The 25874-nt window shown below is 35.3% G+C and overlaps 1 protein-coding gene across 7 annotated transcripts; it reads left to right on the plus strand.

The window, feature by feature from the left end:
* The first annotated feature begins 1822 nt into the window (after positions 1 to 1822).
* Positions 1823 to 25640, plus strand: LOC145672858 (uncharacterized). Of its 7 annotated transcripts, none has more exons than XM_081742015.1 (4): positions 1823 to 1844; positions 10701 to 10820; positions 12468 to 12906; positions 22177 to 25640. In XM_081742015.1, exons 1-4 carry the CDS (start codon positions 1838 to 1840, stop codon positions 22745 to 22747), a joined length of 1137 nt encoding a protein of 378 aa, XP_081598141.1. In that variant the 5' UTR covers positions 1823 to 1837; the 3' UTR covers positions 22748 to 25640. The 7 variants fall into 7 exon arrangements, with proteins under 7 accessions (XP_081598141.1, XP_081598144.1, XP_081598147.1 ...); XM_081742018.1 differs by lacking the exon at positions 1823 to 1844 and adding an exon at positions 2034 to 2747 and having other exon boundaries at positions 22177 to 25638; XM_081742021.1 differs by lacking the exons at positions 1823 to 1844; positions 10701 to 10820 and adding exons at positions 2034 to 2712; positions 7242 to 7458 and having other exon boundaries at positions 22177 to 25638.
* Positions 25641 to 25874: the final 234 nt, after the last annotated feature.

Below are 25874 nucleotides of genomic sequence, written 5' to 3' on the forward strand. Positions count from 1 at the left end.
TCGATCTCTGACTTGCACCTGAAACTGCAGCTAAACAACTGGTACTGTGTTTCGGGTTTTTCATCAATGATGCTACAACTGCCATTCCTGTTGCTTCATCGGTTTCAGTCCTCGGACATCCACTGTATTGTCGTGTACGGACCCAGAAACTGCAAAATACGTGACACCGTGATATGTACAATGTTGTTCCTTTCTGGATGCTGGGATTGTAGTCATCAGCGATGGTTCTGGCACCGAGTTCCCAAATGATAAAACTATTGCAATATTTTCTTGGTGGGTGAGAGGCATGTTACATCACCTGGAAAGACAATTTAAAACACGTTACAGAATGCAGTGTGCAATTTTTACTGCACAAAATTTCAATACTGATTAAAGTAAGGAGAAAAATAACCCGATTTGTGTTTCTGCTGAAATTCTACCTTTAAGTTATGCATTCCATGCTCTTTTCTCAGTTGAAGAATTGGACATGTATTCACATTGGCGGATTTCCAGATGGCCGTCACAATTGCAAATGGCGCCATCTGGTGTACCCACGCCAAAATTATCCCCGTCCAACGTTTCAGTATCTTTCCTTAAGCCGCATCAAAAATATAGGAGCGGGTGGTACTTTCACCTCACCTTATCCATATATATAGTTCTGTGTGTGTGTGTGTGTGTGTGTGTGTGTGTGTGTGTGTGTGTGTGTGTGTGTGTGTGTGTGTGTGTGTGTGTGTGTGTGTGTAAGTCAAATATATCTAATATTCCCAGATTGGTGCCCCCACTCAAGAAAAATATCAATTCATTTATGTTACAGGTAAGCCTTTTATCTCAGTAGTTAATAAAATTTAATATGCAGATAACTAGGTAGAAAATATTAAGATCTGGGTTGCACAGGATTATGGATACTTTTCATGACTTCGCTTTTCTTTAAACTGGCGTTATATCTCATAACTCTACCAAAATTAAGCTTTTATGTTGCGCTCTGAGAGCTTTGGGTTTTTGCCCAAAATCGAGGAAATTCAATAAAATACTGCCCTTAAAAAAATAAGATCACTTATCATATTTAGTGCTTGGCGGTTTGAAATAACAAACATTGCATATGGAAAAAAGTAAAACTCCCAAGACGTATGTTCTTGATTGCTTATTAACAGAATGTCACAAAATACCTTTACTTATGGTACGCATGCGCTACAAAAATGAAATCTTTGAGTTTTACGTCCGACGTTTATGCCGGTTAGGCTAAAGGAAACAGTGATTATGAGAAATTAGTGAAATAGCGCAATGAAAAAAGTGGGAGGAACCTTGAGAACACCGAGAAAACCCACACACACGGTGTTTCTCCGCCGCAAAGTTCACTTGGCGGGAGAAGGGCTTGAAACCAGGACCCCATGCACCAGAGCCACCGCGGCTCCACGCATGCGCTACAGCCACTTCTAACTAATCTGGATCAATGCTTACACGCCTCTATTTAAAAAAACTAAGAATGTCCAGCGCGCTAAGTGCGAGAGATTAGTGCCATACTAAAGAGTTTGACTAACATGTTTCCTCCAGTAGTCAAGTTTTTAGTATGACTCAAATCTTACTTCAAAACGACTCTGCATAAGACCTAAGATCTTTTAAATTACACACTGGACCAGGGCCGGATCTTGAATCCTGCGAACTACGTACACGAACGCAGGAGTCGCCAGACCAATATAACGATATTTTGTGTCATCTTTTCGGTAACACTGCTGATTACAGGAAAGCATCGATAAAACTCATTGATATTGCTATGTAGATTACTCTAACTTTTACATTGCGTTCACACAAAATTATTGCATGTATCATATTTTGTACTGTAGAAGCCTTATAGGGCCGTATGCGAGGTAATTTTAACGTATTATTAGCCTGACCAGTCGTTCTTTCAGAAAAAATGTTACGGTAGGCACTGCTGGTATTATTCTATTTATTATTATATTGTAGACGTATTATTTTAGTCTCCTCCAAAGGAGACTATCAAAGTTTCAGGAGAGCAGTGCCTCTCGAAAATCGTGTCTGAAAGAAACAGTGAGCCTGACTACATGACACAATTTTAAGTGATATTTTGTACCTATTTTATACACTGACGAGTTCTATACCATTTTGTAAACATGCACATCTAATATTGTTCAAAGAATGATTAATAAATCTAATTGAATTCTGTAATATGACAACTAATCACACGTCAAGACGAATCTGCATAAGGCCTATAAAGTCTTATAAAAGCGCTTTGGCAAGGCTTCGTCTTGCATTTGTGTAAATGAAAAAGACTTTACACTACACAAATTCGTTTGCCAAAGTTTAGAGTTGTAATCTTTTATACAATGATATTTATCAAAGGAATATTTTACCATAGTCCCAAAAGTGTAATCATAGTGTTCTTGAATATATATAGAAGCACGTCGCAAATTGCTCGTGTACATTAAAAAAAGAAAGAAAGAAATCCTGCTATTATTTTGGGAGCATATATATTATACGGATCCATATATAATTCATTGCACATATGTCTTTTTCAATAAATTAACTCTCTGTATCTCAAACAGTTATTTTTGAGGCGTGGGCTTCCTTCCCTTTCTACAGATTGACTTTATGAGGGTTTCACTGTGTGATACGTATGCAGTAAAACATATTCTACAAACGAACGCTAAGATGGGCTAGATTGCAACACAAAAGCACAAACACTTCGTAACCAAATCAATGAAGAGGTACAATACGGTAAGTTTTGGTAGGGAGAAGGCACGTCAGCGACGGTGAGTATACTTAAACGAGGATAGCACAAAACGATTTGTGGTATAAAGACATCTTTTCATTATGTATTTTACGTTATTATACATGTTAGAGATCATATCTCGCTATTCTATTGCGTCCTAAAATAACATTACTCTCTTCAATTTCATAAATGTCACAAATATGTGGATTCCTTAGCTCTATGACACATGTATGGTTGTGCATCTTGGGTTAGCACACTGCTTTCAAATCCTAAATTTCATCTCTAATTACACTGTATACTGTGGCTAATAGCTAACTTTACAAAGGAATCCGTGCCTAAATGATAAGAATTACATTAAAGTGTTTATATACCCATATTACAGTTATAAACACATCACTTTTCGATTATTTACATACTGGTCTATTAAAATAATGTTACAAACATTGGTACTTATTAAGAATAGTTCGTCATAAAAATGGTATTTTTATGGTTCGAATGGGTGTATGTGTATGTAACAGGACTCTGTAATATGTTAAATTTCAGTGCAAACTGATGTACCGTGGAAATGATTCCATTCTTTCCTAATGGTGTTCTATTGTATGCAATTGTTTCACCATAAAATTCAATTGTAGTCCCTTAGAAATTTTTTTAGGGTAGGAACAACTATCCTGATTAAGAATCGGTTTTCAAATTAAAACGTAATTTCTCTTATACTTTTATTGCCTTCAATGATTGTCTAGGTCATTATTTACTTTTTTTCTTTTGTTTTCTTCAGCGCATGCTGAATTAATTGCCCATAGATTCATAATGTGTATTCTAACTGAGGTGCGAAGAAAATTATTAATGCCAAGCACCCTGAAAATGATTACGTGTTTTCCTACTTCCTGCTATCCTAATATATACGCAATTATTTCATTATAAAATTCTCTTGTAGTGCGTTAGAGATGGTTTCTTAGGATACGAGTAACTGCAAATTAAAAATAGGTCATCAAACTAAAACGTAATTTATAGTTTTAAATCATTGTCTCAGTCATTCCTTACTCTTATTCCAGGTTAAGTTTAGACGTGTCCCTCCAGTTTCAGACCTACAACAAAAGCAGTTAAAACATTAAAAATTTATAGGGCTACGTTACTTCAGGTTAAGTTATATTACCCGGTAAACTTTAGTTAGACTAGAAAAGTGACTAGACCCGGTTCACATAGAAGCCTGAATTCTCACATTCTGTAATCCGTGGTTCTCATAAGAATTTAATGCATTCTCTTCATTAATACATAATTATGTAAAACTCGACGCAAAAATATAATATTCAACGCCGCGATTCGCCATCCTATACTACTACCATGCTGCTGAATCATCGAAACCTTCCGCCTTTGCAAATAGTACCCAACATAACTTTACAGTCTAACACACACCTAAACATCAGATAAGAACTCCAAATCATCATTTCTTACTTCATTCCTCCTGTAAATTTTCTATTTTTTTATAAAAGAAGGGAAAGGCGTCTGTGAACTTAACCTGTTACCTCTTGGTGCATTGTATAATAATCACGTAGAGATTGATAATACGGTGTGACAATAAAATTATTATTGATGAAAAAAAAACATGCACCACCATCTTATCGTACAGTAGAGTAGGTTAGAACAGTAGTGCACAGGTAGGTCACCTTGTGCTAGTAGCGTATCTAAGTTTAGGATAGTAGACTAAGTTAGATAAGGTTCGCAGAATAGCTTACGTTGGGTAAATAGGCTATGCTAGTAGTAGATAAATTTTGGTTAATTTAAGTTAGTGCTTGTATATTTTATTTACATGCACCTACATATGGATTTCGTAGCTATATGAGTTTCTATAGCGCTTCTAATGGTTCCACATTAGTAACACTACAGTTGTAACCATAAAATACAGCTTTCCTACACTGTTCAAAAATAGTATACAGCCGGATAGTAAAATCTAACATAGTCGCCTTTTATATGCACTCAATCATTTTAAGTGCGAGCGATCCGGTCGAAAAACTAATAACTTTTTCAGGCCAGCCATGCTGAAAGAGGTTTTCCTCATTCAGACCAGGCATATGCCTGGGTGGTACCTAACATATAGTCCCAGACTGCTTCCTTCCTTCTCCAATCCTTTCTTCCTTCCCTTTCTTTGGATAATGTGCTTCCCGAGGGACGTCATCCCTCAAACCTGACAGGCTAAAATGGCCATAGATGCTTGAAGCTCAGAAATTTAAATCCTCAATCATTTTAACGCTGCTGTAGGACTTGAACTGGTCTGAGACAAATAACCCTACACTCGTATACATAAAATGCAGAAATACTCCGCCGACGAAGATTAATATCTAATACAGTCCTCTTTCATTAAATTGTTGTTTTATGACACATTACACTAAATGAATACCATTTGTAATGAGGCTATTTTTTACAATATTTTTACTTTTTATCCATTGTAATTAATTACACATCACAGTGAATGACATGTTACTGTAGACACGAAATGTCATGCTGCACAACATGTGAGTGCAGTTTTTCAATCCCATTCTGCATATTGTGGTATCTCCATAATATGCTTCACTCTAATACATTCTCGTGAACTAAATAAAAGGTTTCGGCTCAGGGCGAATCAGAGAAAAAACTGCATGAACTGCATTTTTCTTATGAATTATTTATTTGTTATATTATGTAACCATTACGTACGAAAAGAGAAATGATAAACTAAACAAAACTAAATAGAAGTTAATGATGATGAGGATGTTATTGTTCCAGCGATGCTGCTTGCTAAATACGTATAAATGGTGTGTGCTTCCATTTTAATTATGTAAACTATTTAGTACTTGTTCTGCGTTAATACTTTACCTATGTGTTCAGCTCCTATAAATGCCTTCCTTGAATATTACAGTTCCACTATGGATTTATAATTTTTCCTTAATTATTTTCGAGATATTTATTTGCGGATCTTAAATTTGCACCTCAGTTACTTTTCTAGTATCATTACTTCCTGATTTTGTTTCTGTCTGCTTCGTTTATGTAATAAAATTAACGCACTTCTGTACTTGCAACGTAGATGCTAATTGCGGACGTTGACTCTAGTTCATACGTTATCTTACATATGTGAGACCTATGTCTATAACAGTTATTATTTCTGTATTCATGCCAGGAATCAATTGTGTTATTGTCATTTAACTCAGTATGAACAAATGTATTTGTAATACTTTTTAAAAGTAACCTGAAACGTTTAAGCATGTAACCTCCATCTGCATAATGTAAGTAAGATCAGGCCGTCCTCACTGGTCTAGCGCCTATTCTGTGTGCACTAGATCCTAGGTTTAATTCGAGGTGAGAGAGCACAAATACATAACTTCACCACCATCTATTTTCATTAGTCGTCCGCCTTGAGAAAATGTACAAACGAGGTGAAATCTATAAAACTGGAGGAAACAAGGAGGTATTGCGATGGCAGTAGAAAATACAAATGTGAAATTGGCCTGCGAAAAAAGTAAAGTCTTAGGAAGGTGGAAAGAATATGTTGAAGATTTGTGTGAGAGTAGGGATAGACCATGATCGTAGATTTTGAAGTAGAAAATTAAGTACGCGACTATGTTACAGAGTTTAGTATTCTTTGGGATGAGTATTAAAAGTAAAATTCAAGCTTCGAAATGGAAAGACAACCTTGATTGATAGTTGTACTAATCGAATTCATTAATAATATGGGAAAGAACTGCAAGAAAAAAATGTTCCGACTTTCCAATGAAACATAGGAAACGGAGAGTGACCTTAAGCTTTCCCGAAGACAATCATAACACCAATGGCTAAGAGATTGAATACACAGAGATGTGAGGATTATAAAACAATAAATCTCATATCGCACGCTGCAAAATTTGTGCTTCAAGTACTAAACGGAAAGTTCTGTGGAAGAACAACTGAAAAAGATGTGGAGGAACAGCTCAGATTTGCAAGAAATAAGGGCACAAGAGATGCAACTAGATTATTAAGAGTTAACAGTAAAAGGTTTATAGAAAAATAAAAGAATATAGAAAAATATTTATTGATCTAGAAAAATCCCGTGACGGTGTAAATTGAGAATCATTATTGGAACTTCTGAAGAAGATTGGCTTACAATGGATAACTCGACGAGTCATGAGAAACGTATATGAACCTACAAGTAAGTGGTATAGGAAGAAATAACAGAGGAGAGTGCAATGGAAAGGGAAGTTCAAAATGGATGCAGTCTTGTGGACGTTATTTAATATACAGGGTGACTGGTAATTCGATGTATTTCTTGCAAGTGGATATTCTACAAGTACTTTGAAACATTTTCACCGACATGAACCAGGGGTCGAAATCAATAGTTTCTGAGTAATTTGAACATGTGTGATTTCTTTGAAATTCGCCAACTAACTAGAGGTGTGCGAGAAAGTTTTACCCTAACTCACTTCCACATGTCGTAGAGCTATGAAAGTTTACATGTGTAATCCTGCGCACCTACGTAGGTCATGTGGTAATGTATATCTCGTAACTCTGTACTGTTGCTGTGTTATAGGTCAGAACGTGAAGTAAGGTGTAGAAGTCCAAAATCCACTACTGCACTTCAGAAAGCAGCGTGGCAAAATCGTAGAAGCACTTGCATCAAGGAAATTGCTGCACGGTTGGAAAGTGGTGGAATAAAGATGATTTGCAGTCAAGAGAAAACGCGAAGTATGACTGATTTCATATCCAGGGTCGCGCATCTGTCTGGCCAACATTCGAGGAGTGAACGGGTGCGTTGTCTTCCAGGTAGCGGACACCTTTTGTCAGCATGCCACTCTGTGTTTCTACTTTTCACAAGCTTTTGTTAGTGCTACACTTCTAAATGTGTCATTTTGTTATGACTTCCCAAGGTTTACATTTTCACTTTTGTAGAAAGCTTAAAACATTAGGTTGTCATTCTAGCAATTGGTACGCCAATGCTCATGGTTTTGTTTTGAGTTATGAAAGCAAAGTATTCGTTTCATATTTCTATATTCATTTATTTATGTATGCATTTATGGAAGGAAATTACTCAAGGAAGGGTTCGGACCTGCATCTTCCGGGTCACATCGGTCTTCTAGGTGAGTTTAGGATTTGTAAAGGAACTGGCCCTGGCCTTCTAGAAGGTACCATCCCTACTTTCGCCTAGTGGGAATGACGAAAATTAGAGAGAGCCTAGTTAAATCAATGACATCGTGTTGACGTACTACCACCAAAGAAGTCCATCTTCAACTCTGAGCTACAAAAGTGATGATCTTTAGTTTAGGATCAGCATGTGATATTATTACTTGCTTTCCAGACAAAGGATACCACTATTATCAGGATATACTATGTCTTACTGCTGCGTGCGTTGCAGGATTCTGTGGAACCCCAGAGCGTGACATGCCGACAAAAAGTGTCCGCCTCCTGGATAACAACGCATCCATTCACTGCTTGAATGTTGGCCAAGCAGATGCACGACCTTGGCTCTGAATTCCGTCATAGTTCGTTTTTTCACCTGACCGCACACCATCTTCATTCCACCTCTTCCCAACCACGCAGTTAATTTCGTAGGGGCAAGTGCTTCTGCGATGTTGCCACGCTGCTTTCTGAGGTGTAGTAATGGATTTTCGACCACTATACCTTACTTCACGTCGGACCTAAAACACAGCAACAGTACAGAGTTACGAGCTGTACATTACCTACATAGGTATGCAGGATTACACATGTAAAACTTCATTACTATATGACGTGTGGAAGTGGGTTAGGGTAAAACTTTCTAGCGCTCCTCTCGATAGATGGCAAATTTCAAAGAAATCACACATGTTCAAATTACTCAGAAACTATTGATTTGTGACCTCCAGTTTATATAGGTAAAAATGTTCCAAAGTACTTGTAGAATATCCCCTTGCAAGGAATATATCGAATTACCAGTTACCCTGTATAGAAGAGCTTATATAAGGAAAAGAGTTTCAATGAAGGTAGAATGATGTGTATGCGGTATGGAGATGATATGACGCTTCTGTAAAAAGATAAGCAATGAAATGTTAGAAAACTTGAGGAAAGGGTTAAGAATGATATGGAATAAAAATATGTTAGAAGATAAAGCCCATAAATAATTGTCGATACCTGGGTAGTGTTTTTAGTGATGATATGAGATGAGAACATGAAATAAATGGTGAATGGTAAGAATGGTGAAAGAAGCCAATAGCAAGAAAAGTATATTTTGTAGTACCGTATATAAAGAGTTGATAAAAAGAAAAATAATGTTTCCTGTAAGTAGTGATAGCCAAACCGTAAATCGCGAGATACAGTTGCTCGCGGGGACATTTTCGATAGATCTCGTTAACGCTTTGGTTAGCTAACCATGATTCCTCCACCGAGCTGACGCTAACGACAGGGTGCACTGACAACAACTGCTTGTTTCTCCCGTGCAACTGCCATTGTCAAACTCTTCTCACAGTTGATTGTATACCCGTGGGGTTTTACACGGTGTTCCTTGTGTGGCTGTTAGACATTTGCTAATTTGGATAGTTTGATTTCATATTTGCTAGATATACTAATTTATAGGTAAAGAAACAAATGTAAGATTTTTTTTTTAAAAAAAATCGGTAATTCTTTTGGTTGGTAGCTTATAATTAGGATTCAAAAACGGTACGGTAGCTCAGAATCTTCAAAAGTTTGGCGACGAATGGTGTAGATTATTGTACTATATCAGGCAGAAACATATGCATTATGCAAAATTAATGGAAATGACTAGAAATTTTGAAATATGGATGCGGAGAAATTTAAAACTACCTGAGTTGACTTGAAAAGAAATGAGAGAATGTTAGAAATGATGGAACAGTAATGAAGAATCTTAGACATTATTGAGAAGAGCAGGAGAATTTTCTTGGGAGACTGCATGAGAAGGAACTGTATTATAAGTAACGTGGAAGAGGAAACGACATTCCTAAAGCAGTTCCAGCTCAATAATTAAAACTTGGAAAGTTTGAACAATTTGAACAATCTGAATTCTCGTAGTGTTAGGAGAAGTAAACAAAGATGCAGAATGCAAGGGACTCATACGAAAGTGGCCCGTGGGATAGATATTTGTGCACACAGTTGTGTTTTCGCTTTTTATATTGCTGTATAGGTACGAGATTCTCCTCACTGTTACCTGAACAGTTTCCTCTATCTTCTAAACTCTTTATCCTCTCAAAAAATATGTAGAACTATCTTCGTAAGAATTTTAATATAGTTTGTTATTGTTATAACGAAAAATAGAGTTGTTACTACGTATAAAGTGGCGCTTTTTTTTTTGGTTGATTACTTTAAAAGGATTTCAACCTTAAAGAACTGATTCATTTCTTGTGTTTTTAGAAACAAACAATTTTATTACATTTAAAGGAATACTGTGGTACAGTAATATATTTCTTTAAATGCAGGTTTCTGTTGAATACATGGTGTTCTGATTTTGAGCTTTATTGAACTAAATAACAATTAGAAATATCAAATATGTATTAAAGCAGTATTCATAATTTATGTAACCCTTAATGTGCCAAGCCTAACTTCTCAACATCATTTGCGAGGCTGGGACCTAAAACAACTTCAAGGACTTTTTTTTTTATTTACGAAATTGATGAGGCTGATCCCTCAGATTTCTCGTTTTTGAAACTATAATTGAGTGCTTCAAGCGTTGTTAGTATAAAATATTTTATTATTTCAATTTTGTTAGCCATAAAATTCGTATATTCATAGAAGTGTGCCTTTTTGCATCCGATTTTGTACATTATCTTCATGTAAAACTGGAGGGCACTGTACCTCTCACCTCTGGTGCGTTGGTCCCTGATTCGACCCTGTCAAGTATGTGGTGGAAAACATCGTGTGTTTTTTTTTCAATGCTTCTGTTTCCTCGAATATACTCAATTCACCAGTTCTTTCACCATCACTAACTTGCCGTAATCATCGTTTTCCTTGACCTAAAAAGCATAAACGTGAGACGTTAAACTGAAAAATTTCATTTCATTTTCAGGTAACACTGATGATTTAACATTAACCAGCGGGGAAGCTGAAATTGAGGTAGATGCTCTACGCGATCAGAAACTATCAAGCATTGTTAGCATCAAATACTTTGTTGTAGTGCGATCGAGCGGTATGTGAAGATGGCAAGTTTTGTTAAGCTTCGAATCTTTCTTTGACTTCTTTTGTTAAAAACTGTGGCAATATTTTGTAATAAAACTTACAAAATTAAAGGTTATAGATAAAAAAAAGTATTTAATAATTGATACAATGCTATTTTTCGCACCGAAGGCCACTCTGAATAATTAAAGTGAAATATAAGTTTAGATTTTTCACTCGAATTTGAAAGGTTTAGTTTAACGATTGCAGCGAAGGAACCACTTAGTTTACTAAATTGTACGCAAATTAGAGTATTTGGTGGAGTATTGAACTAAGGACCTTAAGTTTAAAATTAATGATGAGTCGTAAGTTTATAGTTAAATAAGAACTTGAGGTTAGTTTTTTAAATGAGATGAAGAGAAAGAAAAAACAGTACACACCAATACTTATTACGTCCAATAGTTGAGTCGCATAAGATGTTAGGACTACAACTGACGCTTTCGGAGCGTCTTTTGAATTATAAATTTTCTTCGTTGTTTAGGCGTTTGCTAATTTACCTATTAGCCTAAACTCGTTTTCTTTTTCATTGCGTTTCGAAAGGAAGAGTCTTTAAATTTTAAATTTTACACATAGCGGTCTTTTTTAGGGGGTGACAGTATTTAGTTTTACATAATTCCATATATGGTCAGCCATATTCCATATTCATTCCGTTTTGCATAATTGCATTCCACATATGTATGCACAACCTTTTTGTCCTGAAAGATATAGTTGCTCTCCTACTCCTACTTCTTACTATTTTTCACTCTTGAATATACACATGTGCTAACTAACATTACGTTACATATTTCATACTTTATAAGGTTAAAACTAAAAAACATTAAGTACACTCTTGTTTTAACTTAGCAGCAGCTCCGATCCTTACATACATCCTTACATCCTTACGTTTATTTACATCGGTTTTTATTTGGCGAGACTTCCGGACTTACATTTTGACTTCCGAATTTAGACTTATTTTGAACACAACCAGAGGCTGACTTGTCTCTCTAAATTGCTATAATGCAACTATTTCTTCTCGCTAGACAGTAACTGACTTTGTTATATTATTAAGTTGCAATAAATTTTACTAAGCCAGTGGCATTTCCCTTAATTACACTGACTGAATGCAGTTGGATGCGTAGTGATGAATTTAATATTGGTTTGTTTTTTTAGTTAGAAGGGCCGGGAAGTAAAGTGTGCTCCGAGCAACAGCTGGCTAGATTTGTCGCACAGGAGTTGGTGGGAGGAACTATCTGTTTTTAATTTTCTTTCTCTCACTTTTTTACACATGCAACACGAAAAAAAATGAAAAATTCATATCGTAATTACGTGTTTATATTACATTGTTCATTTGTTTTTATAGATTTTAATAAATAAAAGCTATATATTCTTCATAAAAGTGTGTACATTTTACATCCGATTCTGTACAATATGCTCATGTAAAACCGATTATAAAATTTTAATAATATTGTTGCCTGGTGTAAAAATTTTGCGCCTCTTTTAGCCCCAAAACTTAAGGGCTCTCAAGTATCTACTATTCTAAATAATCAAAATTATTTTCTACCAAAGTACTTAAGTTTAGCTCATATTTAGTTCTTACTTCGTTGGGTATAATATTATATAATCTTTCTTTTAATATTTTCAGAATTGTTCTCGCAAACTTTAAGTTGTAGTGATCTCAAATATACTGCTGGGTTAACTAATATGGCTTCCGACTCTTTCAACGTCGTTTGGATTAAAGTTGAAGAGGAAACAGAAAATGAGCAAATTGAGGAATGCAACTATGACCTATACAACAGCAATCCGAATAAAGAGGAAAATATGGATCCTCTTTCAATGTGTTCTGTGTCCCTTTCGAAATCCAAGGAAGACGGAAAAAATGGAATGGAAGGCGATAATATTACTAAACTGTCCATGTCAGAGGAAACCCTGGTACCTGATTTTACAGTCGCTTTTAAAAAGGAAGATGATGATGCCGTAGTAGACTCTGCCAATCAAATATCCGGTATTATTGAAGATCAGATAGAAGAAAAGGTTAATGAAAGTGATAGTGAAGAAATAGGTAGCATTTCTGAGGAATTCAGGTATGTTTACATGTAAGGATTTCTCTAGAACTTTATTTCATATATTTTTTCATCACATGCAATACTTTCGAAACAATTCTTTCTTCATTTACTTTGTCTAATGAAATCGTAAATAGCTGAATATATAAATTGGAAAAGCCGATTTGTTCGGTTGTGCTCATGGTACATCAAAACGTAAAAGTGGAAGTACCATATTGCCTGGATGAGCTTACCAGTGGATTTGTCTTCTCCCGAATGGCCATGTCTTGAAAGATAGACAGTCTACATCAGTCATTGGCTCTTATACGATGTACCTCTACCGTAATTAGAGAAACTCCCGTATTAAATGGATGATCCTACCTGGAGTGGAAAGTCAGTATAGTGTCGGGAACGAAACTGAATGGTAACTGTGGAAAGGTTTCTGATACTAGTAGAAGGGAGGAAACTCTATAGAATAAGGGACTCGCATCAAACTCAAATGGTAACACGTACCATTGAATCCGGGTGACATATGGAAGACACTCCAATGTGCACGTGAAAGGCCGTGGCTATTGAACAATATAGGTAGGTAGTGTGGGAACGAATAAGCCCCCTTGGGCATGCCTGGTGTTCTTGGATTGGGGTGGACTTTGTCGGGCTGTGGTCAAACCGTGAGAGTCGGTGACTTGTGTGAACTTATCCCAGGAATCTGGGTAACGGCAAGCATGGGCGAGAGGTAAGCTTGCTTTACAACGCTCAGGCACAATGCCGGCAGAGCATGGCCGAACTTGACTTCCTAGCTAGGTCGTTTCCACCAGTAGGTAGCTCGCAGACGCTTAGGACTGCAGTCTAGCCGCTCAATGAGGGTATCCCACTCCCTTAGCGAATATGGGTTGCATCGCACTTACAAATAAATTTTGTTACTTGTTTATTATTGTTTAAATTTTACAAATAAAACTATATGATCGCTGGTGAGAACCCACAAGTTTCTGACAAGCATATTACTTGTAAGCTTATAATTATACCTTTAAATAATTCGCGCTGTCTAATGAAACTTGTCATGGAACAACTGGGAAGAGCGACACGAAGTTCACGACTACTAATTAAAACTAAACTGGGAAAGCGGCAATGAGTATGGAAGTGAAACGTAAAGAAACAACTTTTAAAACTTAAGCACTCACTGGAAATTCAGCGTATCTAAAAATGAAAACGAATTAGTCAATGAATTGAAAATTATACTGAAAACGGGCGAAAATGAAATGAAATCTTTAAGTTTTACGTCCGACGGTTATGCCAGTTAGGCTAAAGGAGACGGTGATGATGAGAAATGAATGAAACGGTGGAATGAAAAAAGCGGGAGTGAACGGGAGAACACTGAGAAAACCCACGAGCGCGGTGTTTGTCCACCACAAAGTCCACACGGCGCGAGCTACGATTGAACCAGGGACGCCAAGCACCTGAGGTGAACGCTCTACCACTGAGACACCGCGCTCCACGGAAAGGGAATTATTCACTTATATACGTACCTAGCCATCCCAACTTTGTATATATATATATATATATATATATATATATATATATATATATATATATATATATATATATATATATATATATATATATATATATATAAAGGTAAACATTTATTGGAAGATCAGCTGTTTGGCATAATTTGAGAATATATAAAAATGAAAGAGAATCAGTATACAAATTGAAAAATTTTCCCAGAAATGGTGAATTCACTCATATACGTACCCAGATATACTGTATATATCGAAGAAGTAATTATATGCTTGCCAGTAGAAGTCAGTACATCATATATTATGAAACAAACAGCAGTGGTACATGTGCACCACGTGAAGGGGTTCGGTATGTGTAGTAATATTGTCTACACATTGAAATCGGAAGTGGTGGTAGAGTTCTACCACTTTCGGGTTAGCTACAAAGTAAAAATTGAGAGAAGAGAAATTGAAAGAGCGACCTATTCTTAGGACGCTTAATCAATTGCAAAAAACTTCTTGTTCTTACATTTCCTCTATAGTGATCAATGAAAATTCAGTAATAATTTATTTCTATCACTTCCGATTCGAATATCACCTCAGTAAACGAACTCGATTCTTCCATCTTGACTAAGTGGTAACGCATCAAGTAGTTCTTGATATTTTTTTTATCTCTCGGACAGAAAGGATAAAGTAAATAATGTTTCTATATACCAATCTTCTTAACAAGATTTGTTCCTAATTAAAGTGCTTTTGTCTCGAAAATGTAAGTAGTTCCTTCTTTCTATCCTCATGAACATTCAAAAAGTTGTAGGGAGGACGGAAACTTATCCCTGCCTTGGGTAATAATTTTCTTTTTCTATTCTATCAGGCCTTCTTTCAATATTGTACTAAAAAAACAATAATATACCGAGCAAGGTTATGTGATAATATGTAAAAAAAACACAATCACATTTAGTTTCAACCTAATAACTGTGTCTTCATCAGACTTCCACTCCTCGCTGCTTGGGAGTTGGTCATCTCTTATATGCTCTCCGGAGATCAACTTTTAATTGAGCTCCACCCCTTCATTAAAAGTAACATTTGTGTGTTTCACTTTCACGTTTTAGCTGAACTCGTGTCCAATTAAAAGTTTACTTTTTCCGCCGGATACATTCTGTCATCTAATTATCATTTTCCTTATTAATTTGTTCTCTTTCCTTCTTCATCCTGTTTATTTCTTCTTCTTTAAGCAGAATCTTCTCCCACTTTATTTATCGAGAATCCTGCATTCCAGTTCATCACCATGTCTCCTGCGTTCATAATCTCCCTGGCTTCTATACATTTTCTTACCAGAGTTCTGTTCTCTACTTCTATGGCCTCTGTTCCTTCCAACCCTATTCTGTGGTTTGTCTTTCTGATGCTTATATATCGTATTGTTGTCCATTTTCAATCCTACATCACCCTTGTGCTATTTTATCCTCTCTTCCATCTACCTTTTTGTTTCTTCTATGTAAACTTTGTACACTCCGCTCATCCTTTTCTTTATATTACTCCCCTTTGATCTTTGTCCGCTATTGCTTTTCTCTTGGTTTTTCTGACTAGAGTTCTGGGAACAGTTATTGTGTTGAAACTCTTCGGTGATTGTGTTTCTTAAATATTATCACATAGCCTTGCTCAGTGTGTTATTGTGTTTTCTTTATCAAGGGAAAATCCCTGGCACTCCATCTTTTCAATTCGTACAACGAGAATAGTAAACGATTTACCTCATTTTAGTAATCCTTTACTAGCAAGTATATACTCTTAAAGAAAAATAAAAATACTGAAGTTATTAGTTCCATTGTTATTCTGTAAATCATCAGATACAAAGGTGATCAGTTAGTATCATATGAACTATATACAATCAGCTTAAGGTAGTTAGCAGTGCAAAGATTAAGATTTCTTCTCAGCCAACTCAAAAGCAACAAAATCTGAGATTAATCAAACCGAGAAAATTTGAGAGGGTAAGACAATTTCACAAAATTTATAAAAGTGGTGATGAAAATTTAAGTTGTCTAGGTGAAGCTAATTTAAATAAACATAACTCCCTCGGTATCCAGTAGCATAGAGGTTGGGTGGAAAGTGAAAACCAGTATTTACATCATTTCGGTTTAAAAATAACCGAAGATTTTCAGCATGTGCAGTATAGTATTTCCAATTCTTGTAACTCGGCATAACAAAAGTAGAATTCAGAATTTCAGAATTTAGAACTTGCAAGCCCATCTCAAGATTTTGTAAATTATAATCTTAAGAGCAAATGATGATGGGTTCATTGCCTAAGTTGCTTAACAAATGAAACTGACACTTTCAAATAAAAATATACACTAATGGTAGGGGTAAAAGAGACTGACATCAAATGACACAATCACTGTTAATGCGGAAAAACATACAATTTCTGTTTACTCAAAAAATATATTGAAAGAGTCAACACGATACAGAAATTCCTTTATATCTGAGAGTGTAAATGAACTACAAATTGTACTGAATGAAATGAGAATTTAGAATATAATTTTAACGTTGATGAGATAAAGAAAATTGATTGTCCGTAATATCATATATATATATATATATATCATATATATATATATATATATATCATATATATATATATATATCATATATATATATATATAATGTTCTTTGTTTTCACAGAATTTCAGTCCAACCTGCCACTTTGAAAATATTATTATTTCACATATATTATTCATCGTGTTGGACACGATATTTTGACACTTCCAAGTTCAGACATATTTTAAAGGTTCCTACAGGAAGGTATTCTTATTGTCTACTGCTAATTAACTCATCTTTTTTCTTTTCACTTATACATTTGTTTGTAATGTATTTTATCATTTATTGTTATAATATATGGGTTAATGCAGATTTTATATCAGTCTCTCAGTCCACAGAATTCTCCGTTCTGGTTCAGCTCTGAAATTAATAACAGTACATTGTGTCAGTATTTTATTTCAGTTTGTAGAATGTTAATGCATTATCATTAATACAATGCCGGGTGTTCACTACTTCTTCTAGACAATTACTCTGGACAATTGGTTTCGTACACAGATCTTAAAAATTTCTCTCTGAAAATTGTGTAATTGTCATGCACAATATCTACCAGTTGTACTTAGATGTCAGAAACAATAGAACTGTAGAAAATGTTTTATTCAATGTCTATTTCTTAAATGAATTTGATTATCATTATTATGAGGAGAATTATTGATTATATATACACTAATTATTATTGATTATATATATTTTTTACACACAAAATGTTAGTCCATTATCATTTGCAGTTATTTAAAAAAAAACTTGGAAATGTGGTTAATTGTACGTAGAAACAAGGAGAAACCTTCATAACCAAAAAAAGTTCGTAATGCCTTGTCAAATTATTACTAGTAATACTAATAGTATTACCACTCTTCTTATGCATTGTTGAGACGAGGTACCATAAAGCTTCTTTCTTCTTGATTTGACATTTGTATCGCTTTATCCTGTACTAATTTCAGCCCCAATTAGCAATTATAATTCATATTTACCAATGCAACGAAAAAAGAGAAATCAACTTACTTTATGAAAACCAGACGCCAGCTTTTGGGAGATACTCTTAAACGTGATTTTACGAGGATGATCAGAAAGTAAGGTTACAAAGCTTGAAGTGAAACGTGTGTATATTATTTCATACAAATAATACAGCCAACATAAAATACATACATTCCGTTGTTTTTCGACACAATCTCCTCGTGCGAAGAGTTTGAAGGTTCTTTCCTGGTATAAAAAATCCTGTCCTTGCATGTTCAGCCACATTGTCAAGAAGTTTTTCACCTCGTCTAAAGAAAAGCGACAGGCGACGGCTTCCTAGGTGCTCCTTCAAGGGCGGAAACAAGTGCAATTCGCTTGGATTGAGGTCAGGGTTGTTGGGAGCGTGGTCAAGTAAGTCCCAACGAAACTGCTGGTCTTCGCAGTTGTACGCCGACGCACATCGTCGAGAAAGATGATGCCCTCAATGAGAAATTCTGACCGTTTTTTCCTGCTAGCTTCTACCAGCTGGCGGTGAAGTTTTCACCCAGTGAAATCGAATAACTGCGCGGAATTCTTCGCGAGACCACCTTTTTAATCGACTTGCCATTTGTGTTTCCTACAACAAACACCGTAGGTGGCAGATGGCTGAAATTCTGCACAGTTACCAACTTCATGTACTAAAATTACTGCACACTCCTCATTCCTCTATAACAAACGAAACTCCAGAAATAACGGCCTTCTAACCTTAGTTATTGATCTTTCCTCTTATCGCTGGTATGAACTTTCCATTTCACTTGAGATACTAAGCATGAAGGAACAACCTGATTCGAAAGTCTTACGGAAAATGTTACACGAGAATGTTTTCTTAGCAGGTTGGTTCATGCCATTATAATATGCATTAATCTTATCCTTCTTCGCCTGACTAATTGCAACTCCAAAGAATATAATTAGATCAGTAATTTCGGCAAAAACTCATTTTATTAAATTGTGATATCTTTTTATGAACATGCTGCGAATTTCTTCTTATTAACGCACCTCAATCCAAGTAATGTCTAAACTAAAAAATCTTAGATAAAATAGCGTATATGCATTATTGCATCAAAACACAATAATTTTGGCGAATGCTGTTAAAGAAATTTCTCGTATATTCTTCCGTTTCTCTTCATATCATATTTTTTAAATAAGAAAATTTGAACAAATTTTTCACCATAAACCTCGAATCACGAATCTATCGAAACTACTTGGATTTCATAAAATATGTTTTCTCAAAACAGGAGAAATCATAGAATGTAATCACTGTGATTGTTTGAAGGAGAAACATGAACATTATCGTTATCGAAGAAAATTATCCAAAAGTTGAAAATACCTTGATCATCATACGACTTGGGAAAGAAAGATAATGGCAAGAAAAATTACTTTGAGATAAGCAGCCACTGTCAGAAAATTTGTTGTATAAATATGAAATTACCATAACTGGATAAAGAATTCTCCGATGAATATCTGTTAAAGTAAATTTTGTTGTTCGAACCTGCGGATTGTATTGCTGTAAAAATAGGCGAGAAGATATGGCATTATAAGAGTAGCATCACAGGATAGTAAAATGTTTCTACTCTTGTAAATTACAATTATTGATTATATCATGTCGTTTTATATTAATATTTAGATAATTCTGTGTCCAGTGAACGTTCTCCCTCATGGAACAACGAATGGTGACCGAGTGGTAAATGAAAATTTTGCAAATTCTATTGTGTTCGTTTAACTGTTGCCCAAGACATCTACTCCACGAAAGCAACCCACACTCATACAATATCAGTCTACAAACATTTCCTTGTAAAATCTTAGCATGTGTCACACTTATTTGTTTCGTCGTATGTGGCTACAATTTTATTGCTTTACCGATTCTGTAGGGCCCGAGTACTTTTATGATACTTCACCGACTAGATGGATTAGACGAAGAGGTCATTTCCTGACTAGCGCGCTGTCCAGATGTAATCCCATTTGGTGTTATTAAGAGGTTTCTACCAAATCTCTGTACAAATCGCACAGGACTCCATTGCTTCCTGTAACATAATCAAAACGATATCAGTTCTTAAGCGAATGTGATAAATCTTGCTACGACGATGCTATGCATGCATTGAAGCTAAGGGACATCTTTGTGTAGCATTTCCTGTAAGTATTAAAATTGGAAGCGCGGTGGCTCAGTGGTAGAGAATCAGCCCCGGTGCTTGGGGTCCCTGGTTCTATCCCAGCTCGCGCCGTGTGGACTTTGTGGTGGACAAACAACATGCTCGTGGGTTTTCTCGGGGTTCTCCCCTTTCCTTCCACTTTCTTCATTCCACCATTACATTTATTTCTCATAATCACCGTCTCCTTTAGCCTAACCGGCATAACCGCGGGACGTAAAACTAAAGATTTCGTTTCATTTTCAAGTATTAACATTCACATTTGTTTGAATTGGTCTCTCTCTTTTCTTAAATCGACGAAAAGTTATTTCTTTGCCATCTGCACAATAATATTTAAACGTTCGTTGCCCTAGGTCTTGGCATGGGATTAACTCTTGCTTCCCTCCTATTTCGTTCAGTTGCTTTTCTTGCCGCAAGTATTTCCTGCTCCAACAATCAAACTACTTAGGATGACATCTAATCTTCGAGAGCCACGTCTTGATATTCTCCAATCCAACTTCATTATTATATTGTACATATACAGAGTGTTAGTGAACTATAACAACAAACTTTAAGAGGAGATTCCTTTCATCAATGTAAGAAAAAAAAATTCATGTAGGCCTATGACAAACAGTGCATAGTTTCGCAGCTAGGCTGTCCAAAATAGCAAAAAAAGCCAAACTACAACAGACCCTATTTCGAATTCAAGAAACGGTGGATGGTAGTCCTTATCAGCGTAAAGGAAGCCATGCATATACAATCCAATAGTGCAAATCTCATCAATTTTCAATAAGTGTACAGAATATTCCCTATAGGGTGTAATTCTCAGATATGCTCTCAATAGAGTTTTCAGATATACCTTAATTTCAAGGAGGAAAGTAAGTAAACAGGAGATAATCCTTCACAACAATGGGCATCCAATGCTTTGGAGTGAAGTCGGAAGTGTTAGGAACCGGTTGCTCCATGGTTTTTGTTATGTGTGTGTGTGTGTGTGTGTGTGTGTGTGTGTGCAGAAAAATGTGTGATGCGATGTATTTTGTCACGGTATATTTCACGATTTCTTCACTTACAAACGTGAAACAAAACATCGCAGCAGACGTTTTCCCGAGTACGAGAGACCGTGCTCCTGATGGACCTTAAAACTTCCGTCATAGCACCGACGAGTTCCGTGTTCAGTTCAATCAAGACTTATCGTTTGCCTACTTTGGACCAATTACAAAATCAGAGAATATCTCAAAATTCGGTTGATGGCATGTCTGGGAATTTCACTCCGCATGGAATAATCTGTACACCCATTGAACATTAATGAAATGTGCATTTTTAGAGTGCGTATGCATGACTTCCTTTACGCTGATAAGGATCACAGTCCACAGTTGTTCGAATTCGAAATAGGACCTGTTGAAATTTGCCTTTTTCGCGAATTTGGACAGCACTAGCTCTGAAAATATGCACTTTTCCCCGCAGGTCTATATCAACCTTTTCTCTTATTTTGATGTGAGGAATCACCTCTTACAGTTTATCGGTGTACTTCATTAACACCCTGTATACACTTAAAACAATAGTGATTAAAGTGCAAGATTTCTTGTACTTTTGTAAAACGCGTGCCGAATACCTTATTTATATTAATCCTACTCTCGCAATGCCGCTTATCTCGATCCATTCTTATATTAGTGGAATCTAGAAGTCACACAACAAATAATTACCTCTGTACAAACTTTCATCTGACAAATCGGTCTCCGGCCATTTTTTATCGTTCCTTTTTCTACGAGCTAACCTCAGAACCGATGCATTTATAGACAGTTGTTCCGCACCAGAAATTAGCTTTCATTGATAACACGCTTCATGACTAATTTTTACACAAGATCAAAAAAAATATTAAAATGCATTAATATAAATGAAACTATGACAATCTAGTAGAGAATAGATAGAATATTAAAATTTTTCCAGAACACATAGTTTCATATTTACTATAGAGTTTGTTAGAAATATAAAACTTGGCTCTTTTTCTTATATGATACGCTTTCAGCAAAAATTGCATTCTTTAGGTGAAAATTAATGTGTCTATTTCCAGTTAGTCTCTATTAGATTTCTAAAACTTTTCACTTTTTTTTCAGAAAAAGAAATACCTTTCATTCCCAGAAGGAAGTGGTTCCTCAAGCACTTAACCAACCTTATACTTACCAAGAGCGTCGCCAGATATATATTCGAAAACCAGACTCGGCAATAGAAGAGTCATCGTATATCGAAAAACCAAGTACAGCCGAGAAACCCCATGCTTGCCAAGTATGTGGAAAGGGATTTACACGAAAATATGATCTTAAATTGCATATGTTAGTTCATACAGGCGAGAAACCTCATTCGTGTAACCAGTGTGGTCAGAGATTTACTCAAAAAAATAGTATTGCAAAGCATATGTTGATTCACACAGGAGAAAAACCTCATGTTTGCATTGAGTGTGGAAAGAGATTCAATCAAACATCAAGTTTGAAAACGCACATGTTAATTCATACCGGTGAGAAGCCTTATCCCTGCCCGCAATGTGGCAAAAATTTCAGATATAAATCGCATATTCCGAAACACATGTTAATGCACACAGGAGAGAAGCCCCATACTTGTCACGACTGTGGAAAGAGATTTGGGTATAAATCACATTTAAAACAACACATGCTCGTGCACAACAGGTAAGAATCTTCATATTTCCAAAATCATTCGTCAAACATTCAGTAGAAGACATGAGTCATGAATCTTATTCACGAATGCAAAAGGCACCATTGCAAGAAATGAGAAGTAAGATGTCTGTTAGATCAATTTAACAGATCACATGTTAACACTTATAGTAGAAAAGTGTTACTACAATGAGTCTGAAAATAAATTCCTTAAAAGAATGTACATTAGCATGGTATAATAAAAGCTTCGTACTTCACACGAGTCCGATGAAAGAATATGCCGGATTTCACCTGCGAAAGAATTCTGAACGCACAAATTCTAATTTTGTAGCATACATTATATAACCCAGTCCAGGAGTGCATGCAGGACTGACTACTGGGGAGCAGTGGGTTATAATGCTGCTACAGAGTTTCTTTTAAGAGCTCCAAACCAAATAAGAAAGCTTCCTCTTCTGGGAGGAGCGATTGCCCTCCCTGGATCCGCCCCTGACCAAGTCAATTTATGTTCGATTGGATAATGATATTTGATGAAGTTTTCCAACTGGCAAAACACTTGTTTGGGTTAAAGTTAAAGTTGTCGGCTTAAATAAAAATAACCAGTGAAATTGGCATTATTTGTTCCTGATTCTTTTAGTGTTAGTGATTCTTTTAATTCAAGAATCGAACAGTCATTTGTACGTGATAATGAATTGTGCTTTGTAACTTATTGGGAGAGAATTTGGTGATAATTAAAAAAAAGTAATATATTATGCTCCTCCAAACACTGCATTTCAGTAGGAGCAAGTCGCTTTTTTTTTTTTTTTTTTTTAAGATCATGCTAAATATGGAGTATAGGGTAAAAACTTGTAACAGTTCAAATACTGTGATGCATGAATATTTTAAACAACGTGTAGTTACTATTTCTACATGTGTACAATCGAAATCTTACATTCAAACGATTGATTGGTATTCATACATGTATTAATGAACAAACTAATTCAATGAGCATAGATTTTCAGAGTGTGCATGTTTCTGAAGGCGATGATGCTCAAATTGATGGAGAGTCTAAGAAAAGAAGAGCTTTGTAAACACAAATTAATTGATTAAATTCAAGATAAATTGTTTGATCGCGAAAAGCTGATACACAACTATAGTGGCAAAAAATTATACATAACCTTTCGGGGGTATTAAAATGGACATCTACCCAAAATAACATTTGAAAGATGAAGAAAAAATAATATTAGTACAAACAGTGTAAAGTTAGTGCAAACAATAGAAGTGCAGTCAAGTGAAATGTTTTATTTATAAAAAATCCCTGTTTGTGTAAACGTGATCCTTTTGAATATTTTAGGATTTTAAAAAAAAAATTAAAATAGTTTTTATAATAATATTATTTAAAATAATTAGGATTTTTTTTTAAATTAAAAAAATGTTTTCAATTATTTTGATAGAATTGAGTACTCACATTTCTTTTACATACTACACTAAGTATTTGAATTCATTACTTTTAAAGAAACCAGATTTCTTTACGTGCATCGTTATTAAATTATTTATTTATTAGATGTATTTATTTATTGGATGTCTGTGATTTATGATATGATTATTATACTGAATTCAACTATTGATTGATTGATTATAAAAGAAATTTATGTATATTCTTATTTGGATTTAGTATATATAAAAAAGAAATGTTTTATGTCAGCGATAAATGATTGAATAACTTAAACAACAAACATAGTTCTTATTGGAAAACACCAATTTTATTATGAAAGAAAACAATTGTTTAATAATTATATCTACATAAGAGGAAAATTTTGTTCTCAAATAAGAATGTAATGAAAAAAATATTCAGTTCCTTATGAGAAAAAGTGTCCTTTGTTTTTAGTTAATATCATATTCAGAATAGGAACTGTAATTTACTTCAAGGTTTGTCATTCACTGCTAGTACTTAGTTTTTGAAAATACCTCACACATATAATGTTTCACTAAGTGATGCTCCTGCTGATGATATTAGTTTTAGGTGTATATTGTTCTTTTGGTTTTCTTCTTTACATACAAGTAATGGTTATAATTCCCCCATTGAAGATTAAAAGTGGTAGGATTTGTCACTTAGCATTGTAGGATTATAGTACAGTCTGGGAAAGATTTATAACCCTTGGGATAGTTATAGAGCTAAATAGGAAATTACGATATTTCCATGTCCTTAGAGGGGCTTGTTTACTTCTTTCTGGACCGATAGTAACCTGATTTTTCGCATAATCCACCTGGATTTTCATTAAAAAACACAATTCATTTTTTATTATCCTTTAGAAGCATGGATTTGTTTTATTTACCCTCAGAAAGCCCTGTTCATTTTTAGCAGCCCGTACAAAGCCCTGTTACTTTTTATCAGCCCTTAGAAATCAAGGCTTGCTTTTATTTCCCTCAAAAAGCCCTACTCATTTTTTATTAGGCATTACAGAGTCCTGTTTATTTTTTATTAGCCATTAGGAACCAGTGTTTCTTTTTATTAGCCATTAGGATTCACTTTGTTTTTTATCAGCTGAGATTTTCTTTATTTATCTTATAACGTGTGTAAGACCTTACCGCTGGCGCCATTATTCTTTTGCCCCGTCGCGGTTTTCCTTTATAGATATGGCTCGCTTTGGATGATGTTAATGACCACGTGATTTTGGCCCGCCCAGTCAGCTGGGGTTACTTTTATAGACCCGGGCTTGCTCCACGAGGCGCTAATGGCGTTTTTCTGTTCTTTTGTGGTTTTGCCCACGTAAGAATAAAACAAGTTTACGAGGATCTGTTTTTATTGCTAAGACGCTTTCCTTTGTTGTTCTCTGAATTCCAGCAGATGCACTTACATCATTGATACACGTGGAGACAGATTTGACAAGCAAATCTAATGTGCGATACTTATAAACTATGGCCTTACTTTAGTTACTTTTAATAAAATCAGTTACTTTTAATAAAATTGCAATTTAAGATATGAATTTCATATTCTAATTAAAAATAGGAAAAATATCATGCCTTTAATCAATGAAGAAAAAAAATTTAAAAATACGAAAATACATTATTACAAAGTGGATATTCCTATGATACGTGGCGTTTACACGTACACTATCCGAGAAGTGCGTATTTCTACAAGCTTAGGTTATCCCTCATTTCCGTTCTAT

Source organism: Thermobia domestica, chromosome 16, assembly GCF_964235325.1.
Source record: "Thermobia domestica chromosome 16, izTheDome1.hap1.1, whole genome shotgun sequence".
NCBI lineage: Eukaryota > Metazoa > Arthropoda > Insecta > Zygentoma > Lepismatidae > Thermobia > Thermobia domestica.

Coding starts and splice junctions, on each gene's coding strand:
- LOC145672858 (XM_081742015.1), top strand. Junction 10,821..12,467: donor TGTTGTAGTGCGATCGAGCG/GTATGTGAAGAT, acceptor TAATATTTTCAG/AATTGTTCTCGCAAACTTTA. Junction 12,907..22,176: donor AGCATTTCTGAGGAATTCAG/GTATGTTTACAT, acceptor CTTTTTTTTCAG/AAAAAGAAATACCTTTCATT.